At 50.6% G+C, this 23,830-nt stretch overlaps 1 protein-coding gene across 1 annotated transcript in view; it reads left to right on the top strand.

Annotated features, from left to right (window-relative positions):
- LOC128730702 (POU domain, class 6, transcription factor 2) overlaps positions 1–23,830 on the top strand; it is a 45,580-nt gene that overhangs the window by 18,477 nt on the left and 3,273 nt on the right. The window contains exons 3-6 of the mRNA XM_053823779.1: positions 21,213–21,450; positions 21,536–21,820; positions 21,889–22,660; positions 22,738–23,189. Of these exons, the coding sequence (XP_053679754.1) occupies positions 21,213–21,450; positions 21,536–21,820; positions 21,889–22,660; positions 22,738–23,189 (1,747 nt within the window). The remainder of the gene's footprint in view (positions 1–21,212; positions 21,451–21,535; positions 21,821–21,888; positions 22,661–22,737; positions 23,190–23,830) is intronic.

Genomic DNA, 23,830 nt, shown 5'->3' with positions numbered 1-23,830 from the left:
GCAGGCGTCGAAACTTTGGCTAACCATGCTATGTACTTTAAATGGGTGATGTTCCACCCCTGGAAGAGTTTGAGAAGGGGGGGGGGGGGTTGTGTGGAGATGAAGGCGGGAACAATGGGCAGGATAGGTTCCGGCAATATAGCAGCCCGGATCTGGCCGGTTCGGCCGCTGGTCAGTGCAGGAAGGAAGTCAGATGTCTTGAATTTGTGTATGTACATATCTGTGCCGTTTACTTCATATGGTCCACTTCTTAAAGTTCCTTCACCCGCTCAAAGAGTAGGTAGTAGGCGGGATCAAGGAGGAAGGGAAGAGGGCAGAAGAGGCTGAGATGTACATACCGAACCGAACCGAACCTGAAGGAGGCGAAGGTTGCTGCTTCCCAAAACTTTACACCACTCGGCGTCCTCGTCGTCCTCGTCGTCATCGTCCTCGTCGCCATCGTCGGCCAGCGCCCGGAAGGAAGGGTAATTTATTGCCGCATACGCTTACAGATGAAGAATTATCGTGAAGTCATGATGTGCTGCTCGCTGGTGCTGCTTCTGTTGATGCTACTGCTGCTGCTGCTGCTGTTGTGACTGTTTTGTCAATGGTTGATTTAATTTAAATTGATTCCTGAATGCGGAATGAGTGAAGCGAGCGCCGAAGACGAGTCCGAACGAGTCCTCTGGTGGGACGGTGGGCTCCGGCGGGTTGTTTCGATCTCCCCATACCTCATCACAACCCACCCTTGAAGCTCTCCCTAACCAGGACTAAACGGTGGAGACGATTTACGGTGGCGCGGGCAAAAGATAAGCTTCGAGGCTGGATCGGCGCTCACGCGGGCGAACACAGCGACAGGACACAATGCCAGACATAGTTTTCGTCCACGGCCCGACGACGTCGGACGAGGCAAAAATAAAGACATGCACACTAAACACATTCCGGGCCGGGAGCGGCAGGCAGCAACTTTTAAAATTTTAATTAGTTCATTTAAAATTCAATAAAATTGATTATTCTTCCTCAAACATAATGAAGAGCGGAGCGAGCGGAGGGGAATCGGAATAAAAGTTTTGTTTGATTTTTTACCCGTCGTATTCCCGGGCCTGGGTCGAGGGTTCTTGGGTGCGAGGGCAAGCAACGGGAGCGCCGACTCGGGCCGATTTGGTTCTCATTTGAATGTTTAAATTCACGAATCAAAAGAGAAAACTCACCGGGCCCTTTCGAGGATGGGAGGCTGGCCGGTAGGAAATAAATCGAAATAAACAGCCGTTGGTGATGATCTTGCGATTGCGCGACCCCAACCAAGGGCCCGGTGACGAGAGCAGACTGACGAGGGCGCTATCGACGAACCGCATTGAGCCATCTTCGAACAGGGCCTGACTCGTTTTAATGTATTCCTTGTTGGGCCTTGCGAGACGTGACCGCTTGGAAGGACTCGCTCGCAGGACTCGGTGCCCTTTGGGACCACGCCGGTGGTCTTCGTCGGATCCAGTGTACACCCCCTGCACCCTGAGACAAGTTTTTAATTAGTGTGCCCGCTCTCGCCGAGCAGGCCTCCCGAAATGGATGCAAATGTGCATTCGCTGGCCAGTAATGGAGGCCGGCGGTCAATAATTTCTCGCATCCATTCACCCCAGGGGGCACCCACACACAGCTGTCGGGAAGACTGTCCACGCACACCAGCGAGTGCAACGGTTGCACTTTTCTGAGGGAGGCGGTGGGGGGAACAACTCCTTTCCTCACGCGCGCCACCCCCAACATCGTTGGCCCAACTTTTCCCAATCGATTAGACATTAGTCTGGGATCGGGAGCAGGAGGCCCGTGGTGGTGGCCAGAGGCTCCAGAATCGATGCATGGTTTATGTTGTTATGCGAAACCTTCCACCCAACCCCTTACCACCCATCCCCCACCACCCTCCCGAACCGTACCGTACCGACGAGCAACATCTTTTGCCATCTTTACCCTAAATTTCATACTGTTACAGTAATTAGTCTACCGCTCGCACCAGCACGCCCGCATGTTCCATGTCCTTCGCCGTTGGTCCTCTGCTCATGCCTCCCCGACAACGACGACGACGACGACGTCGACGCCGGTTTTCCGAGGCCCCGTCCGGAGAAGTCCGCATTCGAACGAACCCTCGCCACCTTATTTAAATGCAAATGAGCTTCATTTCGAAATATTAATGCTACCTCCGTGTGTTGCCGGTACGTGCGCATGTGTGCGAGTGTGTGTGCCAGTGGCCTCATCGTACATTTTATGTGCACTGTCCTGCTCGTTCGCACACGTGGCCAGTTTTGGCCAGGCGAGTCCTCCGAAGGCAGAATCGAGTCCTTCCGCTCTCCGACGACGAAGGACTCATCGTCGTAGCCGCCGCACACACATGGGCGATTTCCTTGCTCGTGTACGTGTGCTGCAGTGTACGTGTGCCGGGTGGCCGGCCGTATCCTTTCGATTCGATTCGAGAACTGGCCTGCCACGCGCCCCCCCCCCCCCCCGGCCACCCTTCGTGACAGGACTCGCCCAAGCTCGAGGTCCGTCTCGGACGGGCCGCAGTCGCTTCTTCACGCGCGCGCGCTTCCCGAGTGTGTGGGTGGCCGTCCTGGAGTGTTATGTATTTTCATGCATTCCACACCTTACTCTCACTCACCCTCCCCCTTCCGAGTGGGAGAAGGGTGAACCACGAGACCATGGGGTGAAATAGGAACAGGGTGTTGCATTTAAAAACAGCCGACAACGTGTCCGTCCCTCGTGCACGAACGCAAGCGGCCTGTCCTGGTGGCCGGAGCGGAGGAGTTGTTTCCAATGATTTCCCTTCCCATGCCCCGGGCCTAGAGCTGGTCAGTCTATAATTTCATTTGCGTTCGGCCGATTCCTCCACCAGGTACCGAGAATGGCCACTCGGGCAGGCGACGGACATTACTACTTACCATTTTAAAATTAAACACAAAATTATTTTATAGATCAACCGCCAACCGCGAACAGAATCGTGGGTCGGATGGGAGTTGGGATTGAGGACATCTACGAGTCCTGTCCTTGCACTTCCGACAAGAGAGGTGGGATTGTCAAATGTGTGCATTTCTTTAAATTCCACTCTCGAACGGCGTCCCACCTCGCATCACTCGGACAGAACTTTACTCTCCGTAGGCATTTTAATATGCTACAATGTCCTGTAGAGGTGGGTTGCAGGATGCAACATAGAGCATGGTCGTAAGAAAGTAGCCCCTGGTCGACGAGAGAAAGAGATGGCAGTCGAAGCAAGGATTAGAGGAATCTTGCAACCGAGGTGGGTTGTAATGCGGTCCGCTCCTTTTGCTGCTTCCCTTACAGTGCTTGACGGAAAAGATCACTAGCTGCTTATTTGTTTCCCTATTGCTTCGAATCCCAACAAAAGGTTAACACATGTTGATTACTCATACATTTTGATTAAGTAAAGTTTCTCCAATGAATAGTAATGATGCATCATTTGCCCAACCTTCTTATGGGACTTATTGTATTTGAAACTGCACGCACACACATTAATGTGCATCGCTTATGCATTCATCGGCTAGCGGGAACGCACGGGAAAAGCCGTAGCAATGCATCGGCCACGCATGGGTTTTCCACTCCCCATCAATTATGGACCGACAACCTGGCGAATAAATACTTATTTTCCTCGCCCATTCTCCGGCGACGCAACGGTCAGTCGCCACCGACGCAGCACGTCATAGTTTTCCATCAGGGATTTTCCACCGTCTGCCCACCTGTGCCCCCGTCCAAGGTTCGGCGTTCGATGCAGAAAATCCTTGCCATCCTTCCACTTCACTCGCACTACTCATCGCTCGCTTCGGGAACATCGATTCATCGGGAGCGCAAGAAATACTGTCGCCACGATAATACCTCCAGTTCCGAGGGAGTGGAGCGTGAGTGAGCGAGACAGTAAGTGAGATGAAGCGAAAGAGAGAGAGAGAGAGCCCCTCGGCTTCGTCTGACCAGCCATCTGACCCACCCCATTCCGACACTCTTGCAACGAAGGACCAGTCTCTCCGAGTTCCGGTCACTTGGTCTTTGCTGTGTGCTTTTCTTGCGCTTCACTTTTAACCCCACCAGCCTGTTTCGTCCTGTTTCATGGTACCCCTCTCGGCACCCCCACACCATCAGCAAACACTATCCTTTCTCCCTTGCCCACCCAACCCACGCTTTCCCTCACGGGTGCAAGGGGTTGCGCCAGGGACAACACTTCCTCACATGAACGACCTCTTGATGGTTGGTGGCTCAACATTTTTGGTGAGTTTTCAATTTTCTTCCGGCACCTCTCACCACCCATCCGCTCCTGCCATGCGTTCACTTGCGTTCGGCTCCCACGCCCCGGCACGCTTTATGTATGTATGCGGTCGAGCCCGGACCATCGAGCACCCCGGGATCGTGTGCATGTTGCAAAATGCGATATAAATTATAATGCATTAATTATGTTTAGAAAACAAGCTTATTAAACTTGTTCAATATTATATCTACGACGATGGGCCGCTCCTCACCGGGGTTCGGTCCACCGGAACACCGCAGCAAGACAGGACTCGGTGGACTCTTGGGTCGGTTGGATTTCCGTTCGCCTTCCGTGTGTCGTACCGTGAGGCGGCACCGGTTGGCAGGACGTGCCGCGGCACCGGGTACGTTGCCCGGTGTATGTGTGCCGGGATAAACTACAATCGCACAATACGCACCTCGCCACAACAACTTGCGCTTGCCGGGTTCGTTCGGAGCGTCCTCGGGCTCGTCGTCCTTTTTGCTGACGTCGCGTTCCGTTCGGGGTCTGGACTACGGCGCAGGATGCACCGGGGCGTACCAGGTGCATGTGCATATTTATATGCGTACGTGTGTGCACGCGTGTATGGTTGTGTGTGCCGGAGCTTGCGGAAAGATCGAACCGCTCGTTTTTCATGCGAAATATATCTTTTGCCACATCCATGACCGTATCGATTGGGAAGCGATACAGTACCGTGGCAAGGATGCGAGTGATGGTGAGTGAAACGAAGGAGGAAAGGGAGCTTGAGTGGCCAACATGCCCCACCATCGCCCACTTTCCTGCTCCTCGCTCCTCACCTGGACGACTGTGGGGTGTGTTGCGAAATTAGCATAAAGCTCCTTTTCCCGGACCGAAAGAGATGCATTTTACGTCTTCGCGTTCCCTCTCCTCCACCCAGGTTCGAGGGTTTGCTTCCACACGCACACACACACACACACGTATACAGCTAGATGCACGTAATTTCTTCGAGCATGCACTCGGAAGTGGCACTCCCCGGGTCACCGGGAGCGCCAGTAAGAGGTAGCTCGGCCCGATTTCGAATGCTAGATTCATTATTGCGATTTTTGATGCACTCAATGTACCTCCAACAATTGCCCGTCGCCTGGGATTCTGGCACGTTCTGGTGCAGCCGCAACTGCATCGTCATGTGCGGATAATAAAGGCAGCTCGAGCAGGCAAACGAGAGCGGAGGTGAACTACTTTGTATCATGGTCTTCCGGGCGTGTTTCTTAATAAAGAGAATTATAGATAAATTGCTCATGATAAACAACCTGTTCCACATAACTATTTCGAAGGATGGGAACGGTTTAAACGTTAAACACGCAAACTGATAGACTATCAACTCTGTCTATAGTAAATTATATAATTTTAAACTGTCAAGTAAATTTGAAATAACATATAAAAATATTTTATGAACGAAATTCATCATTATGAGAAGTATTCATTACTAATGTTCAATAACAAATTTAAATGAGTGCTTAATCTAAAAGTTATATAAACTCTTTCAACGCCCTGCCTGATGATTCCTCGTTCGCATTGTCTAATTTCCTTAGCATGAGCAGCATTTAATTGGCGCTGCACAAGAGCCGGACCGGGCCAAGGCAGGTCGAACTGCATGTAAAACATGCCGTTCATGTCCTTTTTCGAAAGGATAAATTTGCAATGCTTCGCAAACCAGCCGCCTCCGGCACCAGCTGGGGAATGGAAATTGGAAAATGCACCCGCAAATAAATAAAAAATAACTTCCTCTCTCTGCCCACCAAAGCTGGCCCGTCTCGGAGCCCATCGATGGCATTATTATTCTGATTATGAAATGCACTCTTCTTAGGCGGCACCGTAATTAAGTATTGCGCCATGCGGCCAGCCATGGCCGGCGGTGTAGGGCAAAAAAAGGGGGCCGGCGCTTTTCCGAAAGACGAATGAGGAGCCGCCGGGGTCGGTGCTGGAGTCCCGGGAGGAAAAGGCGAAGGTGTGGAACGCTAGAACACACCACGCACATCCCTACGAGCACACTCGCACGCACACACGCCCACACAATGCCGCACACAGATGCAATCAAATTGATATTAGCATTGTATTGCAGATATGGGTGCAATTATAAATGTACATAATTTGCAATGGATGGACGAGAGGCGACGCACGGACGGCATGGGGGCTGGGAAAAGTGTAAGAATTAGAAAATCCATCCCCGAAATGCCCACTCACGGGCATGCCTGCCCCCAAACCGGGACCTTCCCTTGTGTCCTTCTGGCCGTACATAATGGCGCATAAACAACAACTACAGCCATATCCAAAGCCCGCTTCCGGCTAGCCAGAGGGTTGGTGGCTTCTTATTGCGCTCCGGCACACAGCCCGGTTCCGTTTCTGCGGTGCTAGAAGGAGTCAGAAGCGGTGCCCACGTTTCCCGACCCCTGTCTCTGCTCGCTCGTCCTTCGAGGTTCAAGCACAATTAGAGAGCAAATATTTCTGCATTTCCAAGCGGATACGGAACCGGATGGGGCCGCTGGGCGAGCGGAGTGAGCCGAGGGAGAGTGCATATGCATTAACTTAACCTTTTTCTCAATATTCCAATTTCATTTGGTCTCATCCACCCGAGGAAGAGGAGGCTCATTGGATCGCTCTCTGGGCCGTTATTTGAAATTATAATATATAAGTACCGTGCCGGAGCGGTCCGGTGAGCTTCGCTTCACTGTATGGCTTCGGCCGAGGCCCGAAAGTGAACCAGCGAAGAAGGACTCCGGTGGCAACGGTGCGAAGAGCGACGCACCGGCACCTGGAGTGCATATAAATAAAGGAGCTCACATAAAATCAATACTAATCAGCACGAATATCAACGTCTAAAACTGTACACTTTCGACTTTCGGCTTGCCGGAGGAATGGAGCACTTTGTCGTCGTGCCTGTGGCGTGTGGTGTGAAGCTTCATCGCTTCCACAAGTTGATGCGCTGCCGTCGTCTCTTGCATCGACTACGGAGAACACTCTGGAGCGGTGTGTTGGAGAGCTGCCTGTTTTGATTTTAAGTTTTAGACACTGCGGTTTGAACGAAATCCATCCTTAAATGTTAGTCTTTTTCTTTCGAGTCTTCTTTTCACTCAGTGTATTGAGAGAGTGATTGGGTTAGTTTTTGCTAACCATCAGGTGCCATGTTAAAGAAAGACATGTTCAATCTATTGAATAAATGGTCGAAGAATTTTATAGTAATTCTGATCAGATTTTTATTTTTGTTCCACTGATAGTAAATATTTGAATGTTTACTTATAACAATAATACTAACCAGCATATTTTTATGATAATTTTTGTTTATTGAATAATGTCGAATTCCAATTCAGCTTGAAGTTAAAGTTGATTAAATTGATGATAATGTTTGTGTTAATACCATGATCAAATAAATGAATATTGTATGAGAGATTTTGAAATTTGAACCTTAAACCCTGTTTGTGATGCAGTACAATTTGATAATAATCAAATTTAATTTATACATTCAGCGGGTATAAGTGTCAACAACATGACTTTACAGCCATATTTTTATTATTTATTTATGCTAGGTAACATAGTTACATAGGTTAACTTCACATGAAATATATTTTAATTTAATGTCAAATCTTCAGCTAACCTCAATGGCAAGTCAAGTAAAACGCAACATCCAACTGTTAATTTTTACTTCAGTATCAGTAAACATTGCCGACTGCGCTTATCTACACTCGCGGTAGCAACAAACATGTCGGATTAAATTTGGCCACGAAAAAATACTACGCCGTTTCGTCGCTAACCGCGCATTGAAGTCTTTTTTATCAGCAAGTGCCTGCTCGCCCATTCCACTCCATTGCCGGTCGCTTTCCTTTTGCTCTCTCCATCTCGTTCACACGCGCGTACACTTCATCTACCACTCCTTCGTGGGGCTTGATTCGTCAGTTTCCGTTTTCATCTTCGCGGGATTCGCTTTTCCGAATTCGCCGTCCACGTTGTCGTCGTCATCATCGTCATCGGCATTTGCCTATGTACGCCGCAGCATCGCCAGGCTGATGCTTTATTTACTCTCTTCCCCACCATCCTTTTCACACACACACATGCGCTCGCTCTCTTTCTCTCTCTCTCTTTCCTTCTCACGTCTGCCCCCCCAAATGTCCCCCACGTGGATGCCATCTGACATCTGCGCGCGAGAGGAAAGAAAAAGTTCGCGCGAGCACATGTTTGGCTCGCGTACATAAAAGCGCACGCGGGCAAAAAAATGGAGGAGAAAATGTAAAAACAACGGCCCAAAACAAGAGGAAAAAAGCAAACCCACATGTCAAAAGCTCACGAATCGGTGTGCGAGCAGGAGAAAAGCTGGAGAGCGAACATCGTCGAGGCGAAAACCTCGCGGGGAGAAAAAGGTGAAAAGTATGTGCATGCATCATGCGCTGTATGTGCGCTGGAGAGATTGCACAGCCTGCTGCCTGCTGTTGGAGCGAAAAAAAACACCACACACACGCTGTTGCTGCTGTTGGTGGTTCTGGGGATGATGCTAGCGAAGTGCCGCTGATGTTCCGTGCTACTGCTGCATGTAAAGAGCGAGCCGAAGCAGGCTCCGATATGATTTGTCATCTCGGAACGTGGTTCATATTTATTTTGCCACCAACCGACACAACGACGACGGCGCAAGACGCCTTCGGTGGATTTTTTTCCCCGACTTTGCCGGGCGCATTTCGTTATTCCTTTTATCGTCCTTCACGTGCTCGCGCCACACCATGAGTGGTGGCGCACTTTTTGATTTTGCCCCGCTCTCTTTGGTCGGTCGAAGGATGTACCGTTCGCGCGTTTGACCCGAACCCGAAGTAGGTGGTCACTAATGAATTGCTTACTTAACTTTAGCACAAAGTCCCTTGCAATCGGCTGCCCTGGTCTTTCTGTTGTTCGCTTGCTTTAGCGGGACTTTTTCCCCGCTTGGGGCGGAGAATAGTAATTCTGTGGTTTTGCAGCTCGTTATGGGAAAGCTTCTCGCAAACAAACGGCGAGCCCGTGCCAGATGTGATGTGCATTAGGGTAATGGCCACCCAAATGGTGCCTGCTCTGTAGATGTTGATAACATAAGCGATGTTTATGGGTGTTTGGATAATACGCACTAACAATGATCAATAGTTCCTTGATCCAACTGGTGCAACTAAAAGCTATGTCAAATCTTCTCATTTGAAACTTATTAGCCTTTTTGGATATTAAATTAATTCGCTTCCTCTATCTTCTAAAAAAGTTGTATTAATATCTAAACTATGGTGTACAAACCATATCTTGAAACCCTCAACCTCATCTTCGACTGAAGGTACCATTTTTATACATAATTTTTGTACATGCAATGCTTTTCGATTAACATTTTTGTTGTTTTGTAGTCTGATGTTTTAAATCGCTTCGTCGCTTCTGCATGCTTTGTTTGCATCCCGCATTCACCCATTCCCATTCCGGATGTGCCATTATTAGACCTCCCGTCTGCACAGAATCAAATTAATGCACATCCTTTTACTTTGTGCATCTCTCTCATTCGCTCGTCCCAATCCTGCATCTCGTCCTGAACTCGTGCGGCTTGACTGGCTGCCAAACTATTCTAAAAACACGCGCCACATCAGCAAGTCACCGGGTTTCATTTGCCGTCGAACGTAAATCATCGATTTGCAAATAAATTAAAAACAAGAGTCCACAGGCGGGTCCTCGAAACGGTGGACCCTTGGAGCGGAAAAATGGACTCTTTCACCGGACCCGGGAAATGTTTGCGCGGCACGCTCGCGTATAAATCTTTCATCCGCGCTTTGCTCCACTTTGCGCAAATAATAATGCAAAATGGATGCGCCGAATGGGTTTTTACTTTTATATTAGTCCATTTTTCTGCGAACACCAGTCCAGACCCCGACTGACGGGACATTCCATATTTGTTCCATCTTGCCGTTGGGCTCCTCCACACACGCCCATCCAACCTCCATCCGTGATGGAAAATGGAGCGGGTGGAGAAAAAATATCGATCCTAATCTAAATGCTCATAAATGCTGCACAATGACGCTTCCGGTTTTGTTTGAAAAAGTCATTCTATTATCTACCGATTTCACGTGCCCGGGTTGGCAAGTAGAAGGTGAAAAAAATGGAATCCTCCCGTACCCGAAGCGTCCCTTAACGCCAGGATCTCGGCCCACCTCACCAAGCTCGATATGAGATCGACGCCAAAATTTTGAACGGGTTTCACTGGCCCTGTTTTTTTTACGCCCTCCCGTATCTGGTGTCGTTCTTCGGGGGAGAATTATTTGACTCGGTCTGTATTGACCGTAGGGTCCTGCGGCAACGTCCTGCGGGGCAACCAGGACGAACATCAGAGACAATGGCCACCTGGTCGGCGGCTCTGCCCGCGAAAAATGAACGCGAATACAATCCGCGATGGCTAGTAATTAAAATTAAATCCAAAACGTGTGCAAAACTCCATTCCGGCATCATCTATTTTCCGACCAAAAACCTCCCCCTCCCTATCTTTCTCTCTCTCTCTCTCTCTCTTCCTCTCTACCCCATCAATCGTTTCCTTTGGCGAAAAACAGCAGTCCATTTCCCAGCGGGGTAGAGGAGAGCGAAAAAAAGTGCTCATCGATGCCACTTCCGCACACTTTCGCGAAAAGCCATTTACGGTCTGTGCATAGTTGGCTACCACCCTAAGCAAGCTGCGGGTTGAGCGAGAGATGCACGGTTGCTGGATGGGGAGGTGCAAGAGGGTGACCAATGGACGAGGGATGGCAGAGAGCGGAAATAATAAAAAAGCACCAAAAGGCAAAATGAATAACGTATCTCAAACGTTGCAGTACTCAGCCGGGCTAGTCCAGGGGCGTTTCCTAGGAGCAAACTGGTGGGTGTTTTGTGGGATGTGGATGGGAGTAGGCATGCGGAAAGGATGGTGAGGGGAAGAAAAAGAAAAACTAACGCGAAAATGTGAGCAATCCCTGCCACTGACGCTGTCGCGCCCTCCGCTTCGCAGCGATCCGCGAAGATTAATCTAAATACATGCGCTGTGTCGTATGAAAATCGCCATAAAAGGATGCCTGATGCATCACCCACATATACACACACACATACACACGTACAGGCACACCATCAGGACCTGCCCTTCCTCGGTCCTCGCTCGAACAGGACCTCCTGTTCACCCTTCCTTACGCAAAATGACATCCACGTCGCTGCAGGGCGCTTTTGGAAAGGCGCGCGTGTCGGGGGATGAAATCTCTCCACCCTTTTCTGCATAATAAAAACAACCACTCTTTCCACCGGCGGCCCACCCCCGCTCGATGGTCAGCGTGAAAATTACATCCTTGAGGGGTGGAGCACGAAATAGAGTGTCGAACGGTGGGTGCATGTGTTGGGAGGGAGTGAGAAAATTTACTCGCACACAACGGCGAGACCGCGGTTGGTTGGGATTCCGCGAAAATTCGCGAACCCTTCGAGTGGGCAACTGCCCTAAACTCACCCCATCCCTAGCACCGGGCCCACGGGAGAAAAAATCACCCTTACCACGATCGAACGAAGCGCTTCGCCCGTGTGGTCCGATTTTTGCAGCTAAATCAAACTGTATTTATTCCCCCATCCACCGACACACACACACACACGCTCACACACAAGCCCATAAACTCCAACATCGCAAAAACAGCCGGCTGTGGCGCAACCGGAACCCTTTGCACCTCGCAATCGGCACCGAAGCAATCCCACGAAAGCGAAAACGTCAAATAAAAAAGAATTAAGCTACTACCCATCATACTTAGCTTGGGGAAAACCAACCCCCTGTCCGGCTTTACGCCTCCCCACACCCCAGCGGTCAAAAGTGTATCGTACCGGGCTGGTGGCAAACCATCGCCTACATTCTCCGGCGTTTCGCTTCGATCGGTGACGCTCGAAAGGATCCCAATACATCGGAGAACTTTCCCACTCGTCCTCCGTGTGGGTGGGGGAGCAAACAAACGAGCAAAAAAAAGAATACACTCGCGAAAAATATATGCACCCGAAAACGGGAATGGCCACACGGAATCGGCGCGAAGGGCGCAAGGGTTGTGAGCGCGAAAAAAGTGACCGTTTGTTCGTTAATTTTTTTTTTCGCTCCAGCTTCTTTCTTTTGCGCTGCCAGCCTTCACGGGGAAAATGTGAAAAACACATTTTCGGTGGTGAAAAAAACGCCCCCGCGCTCTCGAGCCCCATCGCAAGCTTAGCTTCCAGAGCGGTTCTACCCGCGCTCGGATCGAGTTCGCTTGGTCACTTTCTGCCCACCCTCGGAGGTTCACCCTACCTTCAACCACCCCTCCCTCACGAGTCGCCACAACGACCAACAGAGTGCTGGATGCCTTCGATATAAAAATTTATTTAAATATAAATGCGCTTTTGGGGCGGGATGAGGGAGCATTCCGGTTGATCGAGGTAGTTCGCGTTTGCTTCTAATTTTTATTTTCGCCCACTACACCCCCAGCCCGGCACGGAATTGCTTTCCATTATTGTGTGGCGCGTTTCGCAGAAGACCGTGGAAATTGGGAAAATCGTCCCACTTGCCAGCCCCGGTGCCCGGCTCGGCCGATATATAGAGGCGATATGGAGGTGCTTCTGGTGCCTAAAAATCCTAAAGCATCCTAGCTGGGTGTGAGAAAGAGAGAGGGAGAGATGAAGCATTTTAGTGATTCTGTCGTGCTCTCTTGCACTGCCCGAAGGACACGCACACGTTCAAACTGGACGCACACTCGGTGCAAGATTCCGGTCATTCGCAGCGGGAAAAACGCATCCGCAAGCCTCCTTTTCCCGGGTCGCGGATAGAGATAAGGCTGGTGGGTTGCGTATGAGAGCGAGAGAGAATATAAAAACACGAAACAAAAAAAACCCACTCATCCTAATGCCGAGCGGTGGAGATGGCGACCAAAGCGCTGAAGCGCCAATTTGGGCAAGCCTTTCGGCGCTCGAACAAGGAGCAAAAAGAGGTCCTCATGCGTGAGCCTCCATCGTCTGCGAGGACATGAAAAATCGACTAAACCAGATCCGCGACATCCGGGCTCACGGGCCTCGGTGAGCTCGGTGCAGCTCACCGAAAAGCCTCCCAAAACAAAAAATTGGATTCCTGCTCACCCGATACCTAATGCAGGCCCTTCTCCACCGAATTTTCCCAGCGCGAACGGGAAAACTAGCCCACTCGCGCGCATACACGCACACATTTTCGCCTGGATCGGAATGGACGCGCTGGCGGGTCCAATCGCGAGCGGCCAAGTTAAGAGCGCGTTCACATGTTTGCCTATTTTTCCCACCGTTTTCCACTCTAGTCCACATCATCCGATTGTTCGCCCGTCCGAGCGAGGTCCTTTTCGCGTGGCTTTTATTTTTACGCGGGCGCTGGGTGTTTTTTGCCCACACAACCCCCATGTGGGTGTGTTTTCATTTTACTATACGCTCAACTTTGCACACTTTCGGGTGATCGGGAAACGAAAATATAGAAAAATATCCTGCTCCTTCTACGGCCGCGCTAGGCCACACGAGGGGCACACTACTGGGAGGGAAAACTCACGGCCCCATACGTTGGGGGTGAAAAAACTCGGTTCTCCCTCCGGTACAATTGGAGGAAAAAATCCAACCCCCAACTTCTCTATGCGCGAAAAGCTCACTCGATGCAAACGACAGTATCTACTAGTCGCAGCAATTGGGGGTGGAAAATGGGGGTCGCAGAGCGGGAAAATATGCAAACTCTCGTTCCAACTGCCTCTACCCGAATCGATCCATTGGTCATCTTTTCGTCCAAATGGGATCCAGCGTTCTGTGTGTGTTTTTTTTATCTTTTCGTGAGCCTTCCTTCGATCCTCCCCCTTTCAATTTTTCCGCGGTGGAGTCGACCGACCGGGTGGAATTCTAACGTTCAAACTCCCCAATCACACACACACACAAAGGCAGACACACCACGACCGCTGCATGGACGGGAATTCCGAACGACGTATGTTGTTGCGATGTCCTGCGAAGTCCAGCATCCAGGATCGCTTTTTTTGGAACGTTTCTTTTTTGTCGTCCGTTCCCTTCGTCCTTCGGCCGGACGGACGCCCCGATGCACGCCGAGGGGAGTCGAGAAAATACATAACAAACGCGCGGACTGCAAATATATCAACAGAGTGTGCCGCGGATTTTTATTTCCCGTTCAAGGCGGCTGGGTTGGCGGAAAAACCAAGGGGGTGTTCTACTCGAACCATCGGCTTCTTTTTGTGGTGAGACGTGAAATCCGCAGCACGAAAAACCGGAGCAGTGGGCAGGAGAGGGAGATGCGAGAAGGGACAGGCGTGTGAGTTTTTCGTTTTTCTTTCTCCGTTCTCTTCCTACTGCTCCTCTTCAGCTTGTCCTTCCGGGAGACTGTCGTCGTACGCCTTCGGTCAGTTCGGTGGGTTTTTAGTTGATTCTCTCGTTGTTCGTGGCCACGCGTTCCAAACCCCCGTGTCGATAGACAGGAATATATGACGCACACACACACACATAGCCTTTGGTCTCTCCCCTTCCCCTATGACGTAGGTTAGCGTTGGGGTGCACGCACACGTACTGGTGGAGCCTAAAAGGACCCCCTGAAATGAGATGCGATTTAATTTTACTTTTTCTTGCGCGTTTTGTGAATTCACACACACACATTGGCGCACACGCACAAGCCGTGTGGGTTGATGGAAATTCGCGAATCATCTGAGAGCGCTGCACCGTGCCTTGGTGGTCCTTTTTTCCAACGTCCGGTCAGCCAGTCAACCAGTAGGCTTCTTTACACGAGCCCATTGGGTAGATTGTGCATTTTGCGACGTAAAAACTCCTTTCGATGGTGGTGGGCGACCGCAAAAAAAACGGATACTGTTTTTATTTACGGTAAAAAAGTTGTTTATCGTTTTTATTTCTTCCTGCACCCGCTGCACTAAAGGCAGGCCACGAACGTCAGGACTTTGACGTGCAGGCGACCAGTCGAAAATGGGTTGCTGGCGGTAGGCAAGTGGTGCGTTATGTAGGCGCAATTGATCAGACGCGTGAAAATGGGAAATTTGTGTCCTTTTCGGTGACGCTCGGCTGGGGTGGACATCTCACAGGAAATTTTCGTCAATAAATTTTTGGAGGTCCCGAAGGAAAGTGAACTCATTTATTTCATGTGCTTGCAGTTCAGTTTTTTAACAGCTTACATGCATTGGAGTTTTCTACGAAGACTGAACTAATTTGATATTGATTATTGGGGATATTATTTAATACATGTTTTTTTCTATCAAGGTTGAATTATTCATTTTTATCATAACTCAGTTCAGTACAATTTATCTGCTCAAATACACCGCTAAGTTTGAGTTGTTTATTCTATTTATATTAGAAAAAAACCAGCATCAGCTGCTCAGTTAAAAATCACCTAAACCAGGCTCTTGCTTTTCAGCAGATAAAGTTCAACAACTAACTACAATTTATTCTTCGAATGCTATCATTTTCATAGCCTCCGGAGAGACGTTTAGTTTATTATTCAATGGGAATCTCGTACAATCTGTAACGAATAGTTTACTGAGGGTAAAACCTTGCACGTCGCGGAATTCCTTCACGCGCCTGACCTGAACGATCCGCAATATGAGCAGCCGAAATGGATGGATCTCGCATGTGATGTGTTCACTTTACCGTCCACCGAGGCATCCCGAAAAAAAACGCAAGCACTGAAGCGCCATAACGATGCAAACGACGTTACATTTTACAGGCGCAATTTCGGACGAAGATATTAATTCATGCAAAGCATCGGCCAGTAACGGTGTGAGCGAAAATGAACATGTAAAAAAAAATAACAGCCGCATGGAAACTGGCCAAATCCCGCTACGCCCAATCCAATCAAACTCGCGCACTAAACTCGGAGCTAGCTAGGACCCACGTAAAAAAGCGAAAGAAAAACGGTCCCACAAAAAGCGCAAAGCCCATTTCGGCAGCGGAAAAACTGCCAGGTTGGTGCATCTAAGCCGCCATCAATATTCGCGGACACAGCTTCCGCCCAGTGGCAAAACTTCTAAGCCAACGCTCCGGCCGGAAAGGCGTGCGGGAATGCTGGCAAGGGTAGGAAAATTTGATAACGGCTGCAATATTTTGTCCAAATCACACCTTCTTCGCGTGAAATATGGACACGCCGAAGGACACACATGGAGCTGCCATAAAGGGACAGCAGAGCAGGCAAAGGAAGAGAGAGAGTGAGAGAAAAACCACACTCGTAAAATGAAAAAAAAAAACGAAAACCTTTCCCACTGCTTGGCAAGCAAACTGCGAATGGTTTCACTGTGGTGGAGTGGGAAAATCGAATGAAAATCAGTCCCGGTGGAAAAAAATACCCGCGAAACATCCACGTGAGCCAGAGCCAGAGCCAGTACTCCCTTTCGAGGTGTGGAACGCAGCCAAACGGTACCGCGAGCGCGAGCAAAAGAAATTATGGAAAAATGGAATTACGATCTTCCCCTCCTCCACTCGCCACCACATCTCCTCCTGTCCCCGCACTTTCTGAAACAGCGGGGCGAATGAGCGGCACACACAGAAAAAAAAAACAAATAGCGACAGCGCAAAAATAAGGCAACAACGTGGAGATAAATTAAAACACCATCGCGCATAACTCTTTGCGCGAAGGAAGCTAAAGGGCGCACACGTGGCTCCTGGCGTTGTTTTGTGGAATTTTTCGGTAACTCGCAGCGGCGAACGGCAAACGGGCTGATGCGTGGCACAGGAACTGCTATAAGACCGGCACCGGCACCGATGATGTTGCTATTACTGGTTTCATTATTATTTGCCAACTCCAGCTCCACCTCCCAACCGCTGGTGGGGGTGGTTTTGGCCGCACCCATCGCACCCCTCGAGGGGGGGTTATTTTTTCTTCCCATTTTTCGCGCCACTCTGTCCATCGCTGCAGTTTGCCTTCATCGTTCATATCGACTCAGGCGACTAACGTGGATGGGCGTGGATGGGCCAGGCGGAGGGCTGATTTGCTATGCACCCACCCACTCACACACACGCGCGCGCAGGCTTACGTACATGTTTGCTGGCGTTCCCTTTACGAGTTTTCGTCGCGCAAAGTTCCCGTAACGCGCTTCGTCCCTCCAATATGTCTTTTTTAAATTGTCCTCACACACGCCCCCCGGGGGGCCCCTTGGAGCCCTTTTCAGCAATTCGAAGGTGTGGTGGTAGATTTGTGCAAAACTAGACGTTGAGAGGGAGCGGAAATAATCAGCCGCAGGGAGCCGCAAAAAAAGGGAAGGCAAAAAAACCGTCAACGTAATAAAGCATTAGCATTGCGCACATTATAAACATCGCCCGGGCGAACGAGAGGTGACCATTCCGGCACCCTGGTGGAATGAAAAAGTCAAATTCCCGCCACCCCACCTTCCCTTCCTTTCCCTTCCATTCCCTACTCTTCGCTGTGTCCCAGCGCGCGACGGACGTGTCCTGTCAACGATTTTTTTTTCTCTCTCTCTCTCTCTCTCTCTCTCTCCCGTTCATGTCCTGCTCCCTTATCGTCTTACAGGAAGAAAGGAGGGAAAAAGGATGGGGGTGCGCGTGAGGTCGTGGAGCGGAGTCCGTGATGTCCGTCCGACATCTGGTCATTTACGTCGGTGCGCTGGTGCGCCGGCTCCATCGTTCAGCGAACGAATAAGCGAATCCTCGGACGCCCGTTGGGTGAGGGCGGGTTATGACTTTTCTCCCCCACTCCATTCTTAACCCTTCCGAGGGTTCGGTGCCCTCGCGCCAAGGGCCAAACGGTCAATTGAACCGAACACTTCATCGCGCCCGCTCGGATCGGATCGATTGATGACGAAGTTGGCAAAGATCCGCGGTTGACTTGAGGGTGCATATTTTTCGCACAACCAAGCACAATTGGAAACTAATTTCATCGAGCTCGAGTTCTTTGAGCTTTTCGGTTGCCATCTCCCACCCTAGCAGATGCTTTTTCGTGCGGGAAAACGTCACCCGCGGGCTACTCGTTTCACACGATTCGCCGAAACTCGCTAAACTGACTCGTTCTATGTACGAAGTACTTTTCTTTTTTTTGCCGTTCCATCGTCCAGTTTCAGGTTTCTTTCATTTTCCCGGCATGGATGTGTGTTTTTTACAAGCTAGCCCATCATCCTCCCGTGTTACTTTGTTCCATCGCAATTGCCTTCAATGTGCGCGCGTAATTTCGCGCGTTCGCTTTTCTCTCCGAGCTGGGGGTGGGTTTTTTTTCTGCCCGAACCACCCCCATATGGCACCGAGCTCGGCACCGTCGCAGACTGGCAGCGACTTTATTGTTGATCGTAATCAACATCAACATCGACTCATCGTCCCGTCCCGTCCCCGTCCATCCTGGCACTCTGGACGCAAGAGACGGGAAAAAAAATGCGCGAATGAAAAAAAACAGCCAGGCAAGGAGAAAATAAAAACCTACACACATCGTGGCAAGAGGATGGTAACTGAATTTAAAACACCCACGCCTTATATCATTATGGCGATTATTATGCGAAGATCAGGGAAACGGTGAGGGAGCGAACACTCGGGAAGGGACACCTGTCCTTCCACCTGCACCAGGACACCGCGATTCCGTGACTCCGTTAGGGTCGGCCCTTTCGCGAGCTGGACAACGTCCGCGCGGGATAAACTAGGCGGCTGCCTTTGGGGTTGGTGGTGTTAGCGGTGGGAGGAAAATCGCGCTCCCTCGTCGCTCATCAATACACCGATACGAGGCCGGCTTCATTCGGCCCCGAGGGTGCTTCTGGGACGACGTTCCTCACCGGAGTGTGCTGCGAGTAATCACGATTCCTGACTCGCCTGCTCGCTGGTATGAACAAAAAAAAAACAATCCCACCCCCCTATTCCCAGTGGCCCTTGGAAACACCACCATGCAACCCCTTTTTTCCCGAGCTCGCCATTCTCTCTCTCTCTCTCTCTCTCTCTCTTTCTTTCCTATGGATGTTGGTCTCGCGTTCGCTTCCTCTGGGCAGGATTTGAATTTCTCGCCACCCTACGATAATCATATTTCTCCGGGCGCTAGCTGCTTCGAAAATATATTACACAAACACTCACACACGCTCACGTTCACCCCCGGCAGGCAATCAACCCTCTCGTCTGCCCACCCTCCCGCATGCCTCACATTCCATCGGCAACTTATCGATGTTCTGCAATCCAACGATGCATCCAACATGCTGGCCACCTCGGTCTCTCGCATTCCGTATCCTTGCCAGCTTGATGCACCATAGCACCGCACTTTGATGGCCGGCTTAACCATCTCGTCCTTCCCCACTCACACATACACACACACACACACAGGCTCGAACGCCTCATTCACCGGGCGATGGATCCGTGCAGTTGATCGAAGGAAGCGAGTGGAGCAAAGAAAAAAAAACAAGCACCGACACACACACTCACACGATTTTGCACCAACCGGGCGGGAAATTATGCCCACATACACCCCCGGTGGAAGGTGCCATGTAAGTGTGCGCGAAAGGCTGAGGAGAGGGAGGCGGGGAGACTTAATAATGCTGCCACCGGACCGCTCTCGAGTCTCGGAGCCCGTCGGCCAGTTCGTTCATTAATTTGGTGAAATAATTAAAATAGATTGGACCATCGCCATCGAGTGCCGGAAGGGATTCGCCGACTCCGATGGGGTGGTGGTGTTGAAGTTAAAAATCAACCCATCAACCGTGTGTGTGTACTTGTGCTTGTGCACCCTCCATATGTGCGGATGTGTATGGCTTGGCATTTTTTTTTTCTTCTATTTATTTCTAAGAGCGAGGACGAACCGAGTGTCAATAATATTATCGCTTCGAAACCGGGCACGGTTAGGCGAGTCCTGGCCGCGTCCTGACGGTTTGATTGCAGGATTTTGCTTCCTCCTTTTTTTTTTGCTCTGCTTCGGTTGGACCTGGAGGGTTATGTGGGGGCAATATTTGGCACCCGGGGCAACGCGCCGGGGTGTTAACCAAATAAGGCACTCGTGTGTATTTTTGGGGTAGTTTTTTGCCCCGTTAGATTCGGCCATCTCTCGCTTGATTATGAAAGATTCAAATAAAAATTATTCGACCTGATTTTTCCCTGTTTGCCATGGGTCGCCATGACGACCGGTCGAGATGACGAGAAGGGATAATTCGCTAGGCATAGAGTCTGCAGTGCGATTTTAGCACGGCCCTGGTGGTTAATTTATGGATATGTTTTTACAATTCTTAGTCGAATGATTTTGTCTGCTATATCTGAAAGAGTTATGCTATTTTAAATTAAGCACAAAGCTCTATTATGCAACAGTTGGTTAAACAGGTGGGAAAATGTTCAGCTTAATTGTTTAGGGGATGATTCAATGGAATGTAAATCGACCTTTAAGATGCAAAGCTAGGGAACTTTTCCTACATTAAGAGCGATATTGTTCATTCTGCTCAATTGCCAATCGTGAAAACAATCGTCAATGTGAGAGGAATAAACCAACAATAGCACATGATCGTAACCCCAGCTCGTGGTTGAAATGATGAACGATAAACAACACCGTTTTGGGGGTTCGTTTTCAGCCCAAGTCCTTGCTGGGATGTGTATGTGTTTTTTTTCAGTGCTGCACACCAGCGCTACGGTACGGCGCAAAAATATGAAGTCACGCCTCCCACCACGAAGCGGAAGTCGTTCCGCTTGCGATATGCCGGAGAGCCGGTTAGCATTTAGAGCGAGAGTTCAAGTGTCAGAGTGCTGCTCGTTTCCCCGTCGGCCGGTCATTAGGATACATTATGTGCAATTGTGAAGCGAAATTAAAACAAGATACACACACACACAAACACGAGCGCGCCGAATAGCGAGCTTGTTTGGGATGGGAGGGTTATTTACAGCTCGGTACGATACAAAAAGGAGGCATTGCGTCATACTTTCTAGCCGCATTTATCTGAGCCATCTCTGATCGACGCCCGTCGAAGGTGATGATTAGGACAAACTATTCGATCGCTCATGTTCGTCTCGTCGTTCTACTTCACAGAATAGAAGACGAAGTGAGCATTGTAGCCGCTCGAACAGCCCATTCCTGAACCCAGCGACCACCGACCTGGACGTCCGGTGCAGTAGTAGCAACAGCAAACCGACGGGTCTTCTCCGAACGGCCGTTCAGGACAAAATGTCACCACTCTCAATGGCCACCGGACCGAGTTCCACCTCGACAACGGCTGCTGCAGCTGCTGCAGCTGTGGCCGCCGCTCAGGTGCACCTCAATGGAACTAGTGAGTACATATCGATCTCGACTCTTCTACGGTGTGTTCGGCGAAGGCTGATCTGACATCCTTTTGCCGTGGTTCTTCGTTCCAGTGCAAGACATGCTGAACCTGCAGAAGCTCCAAAGTTTGGCGCAGTTGACAGGTGCGAGTGTACTTGGTCCCAATGCATTAGGTCTACCGACATCGCCCTTACTTGGCAACTCACCGCTCAATCTGAGCCTCTCGGGGCAGAACCACGGTCCGCAGGTGTTGGGGATGAGTCCGGCTGCTCCCATTGCCGCTGCTGCCGCGCCTCAGATGCCCCAACTATTGCTTGCATCGGGTCAGATCATGCAAGGTATCCAGGGTGCTCAGCTCCTAATTCCGACCTCCCAAGGTACGTCCAGGGAAGATATTGAAGAAGATCACCTCCATATAATAAGCACTTATCCGGTATCATCACAGGAATTGCCACGCAGACGATCCTCACCATTCCGGTAGGTCAACAGGTGATCTCGAGCATGAGTAGTGAGGCGCTGTTACAATCGTTGAACTTCAACAACTCGCTGAGCGATTCGTTGAGTTCACAGGCGGCTCAGGCAGCAGCTGCCGCCGCAGCAGCCGCTGCTGCCAGTGGAGGTCTATTCGTGACGCCACGTGACGCGCCAGGAACCTCGGCAGGAAGTGGGTTGTTGTCCACGCAACTGCTCGCTTCAGCCAGTGGCCATCCGCAACAGCACTCCCCTAAAGGAGCCCTACACTACGCCAACCACCATCATCACCATCACCACCACCACGTGGAGGCGAAGCTGGCTCGACCTCCGTCGGCCTCCGTAGGTTCTGGTTGTCTCGATGCCCATCGACAACCTGGCCACTCACTGTCGGCCTCTGCAACGTCCGCCTCCAGCCTCGGGCAGGTGTCTGGAGGTCGAATGACTCCCGACTCACACCGTGTTAAGCTGCAATCCTGCGAGTCACCCAAGCAGATGCTTCCTCTGGCGACATCCTCACCTCCGGTGTCCACACTCAGCAGACCTGCCAGCTACGCCTCATGCTCGTCCTCGCCGTACGAGAAAGCCATTCCACTGAAGCGGACCCTTTCGCCACCCGCTACTATGAGCTCGTGTACCACCACCAGCAGTAGCGGGCTCTCCAGCAATGGGCACCTACAGGTGAACGTCCACAACGTCCTCAGTGCGGCGAGTCCACGATCCCCGTCCGAGAGCGTCGTCAACAGGTAACGTCTTTAGCGAACTTTAGGGTTTCTTCTGTACTTCTGTCACGGTCCTTTTTTTACGCCTTTCGTCCTGCTAGGCTTAGCCACGCGAGTGGTGTTGACTCGATCACGTCCAAGTGTAAACCCTCGCCAGGAGGCTCTTCAGGTGTGGGGATGTCCTTGACCAAGGACCAGCAACAGCAACAGGTCGGAAACCTGGCGTCCGGATCGCCCCTACACCTTCATCATTCCTCCTCGGGCCCATCCGCGCCAGGATCAACGGGTAGACCCGGGTCCTGCGAACTGGAGTTGATAGAACAACACCAGCAGCATCGGGCCGGGACGTCCTCGGATGAACTGGAGCACGAGAAACCCTCCACCGTCGGTGGTAGTGGAGTCCTTCCACTGTCCAAGCGATCTCTAATGGGTCCTTCGAGCACGCCACCACCCAAACTGGGTTCTCCGACCGGTTCAGTGGGCAGGTTGTCGCACAGTGATGATGATGACGACGATGACGCTTCGAACCACGAGTTTCTGGAAGAGCATCCAAGTAAGCCAAAGGTTTAGTTCCTCTGATTTTAGCTGCCACTATCACCTCCTCGATCCTCGTTTTCCCGCTTCTCGGAGCCCAACGTACTTCTGATGCCAATCAGCTTTAGCGTTGGCCTCTCAGAAAACAAAGTTCTCGACAACGAATCTCTCCTATTAAGCTGGGGACCGTTGATGACGTTGATGAAGACCACACGAAACCGTGGGTTAATTCTTCCACAAATGTGGTCCACATTTGCCTGCTTTGGCGTTTCATAATTTACTGCTTTCGTTCGACGAATTGTGTGTGTGTGTGTGTTTGCTCGCGATAAAAATTGTGGTCACACAACCCTCCTCGACTGGGTACCATTCACGTCCTCGGTAACACAGCGAGCTCGTGCATTCTCCGAGTCAATTAATTTGACATTCTTTATTAACGCTTAATTTACGCTAAACATTTCCCTTAATGTGCTTTATTAGTCGCGGCAGCCCTCGGACCGGCTGTCTTTCACATTATACATGATTGCGAGGCATTCGCTTCGCGCATTTGACTTCCTCCCGGTCACGGGGCTGGGCGGTATTAACTGCGTGTGTGTGTTTGAATGCACGGCGTGTGTGTGTGAATGCCCCCGCGATCCAGCGGTCCAGCTCGCCAATAACCCG

This window comes from Anopheles nili, chromosome 2 (genome assembly GCF_943737925.1).
Source record: "Anopheles nili chromosome 2, idAnoNiliSN_F5_01, whole genome shotgun sequence".
Lineage (NCBI taxonomy): Eukaryota > Metazoa > Arthropoda > Insecta > Diptera > Culicidae > Anopheles > Anopheles nili.
The sequence above is the reverse complement of the archived record's forward strand: the minus strand, read 5'-3'. Positions and strand labels throughout refer to the sequence as shown.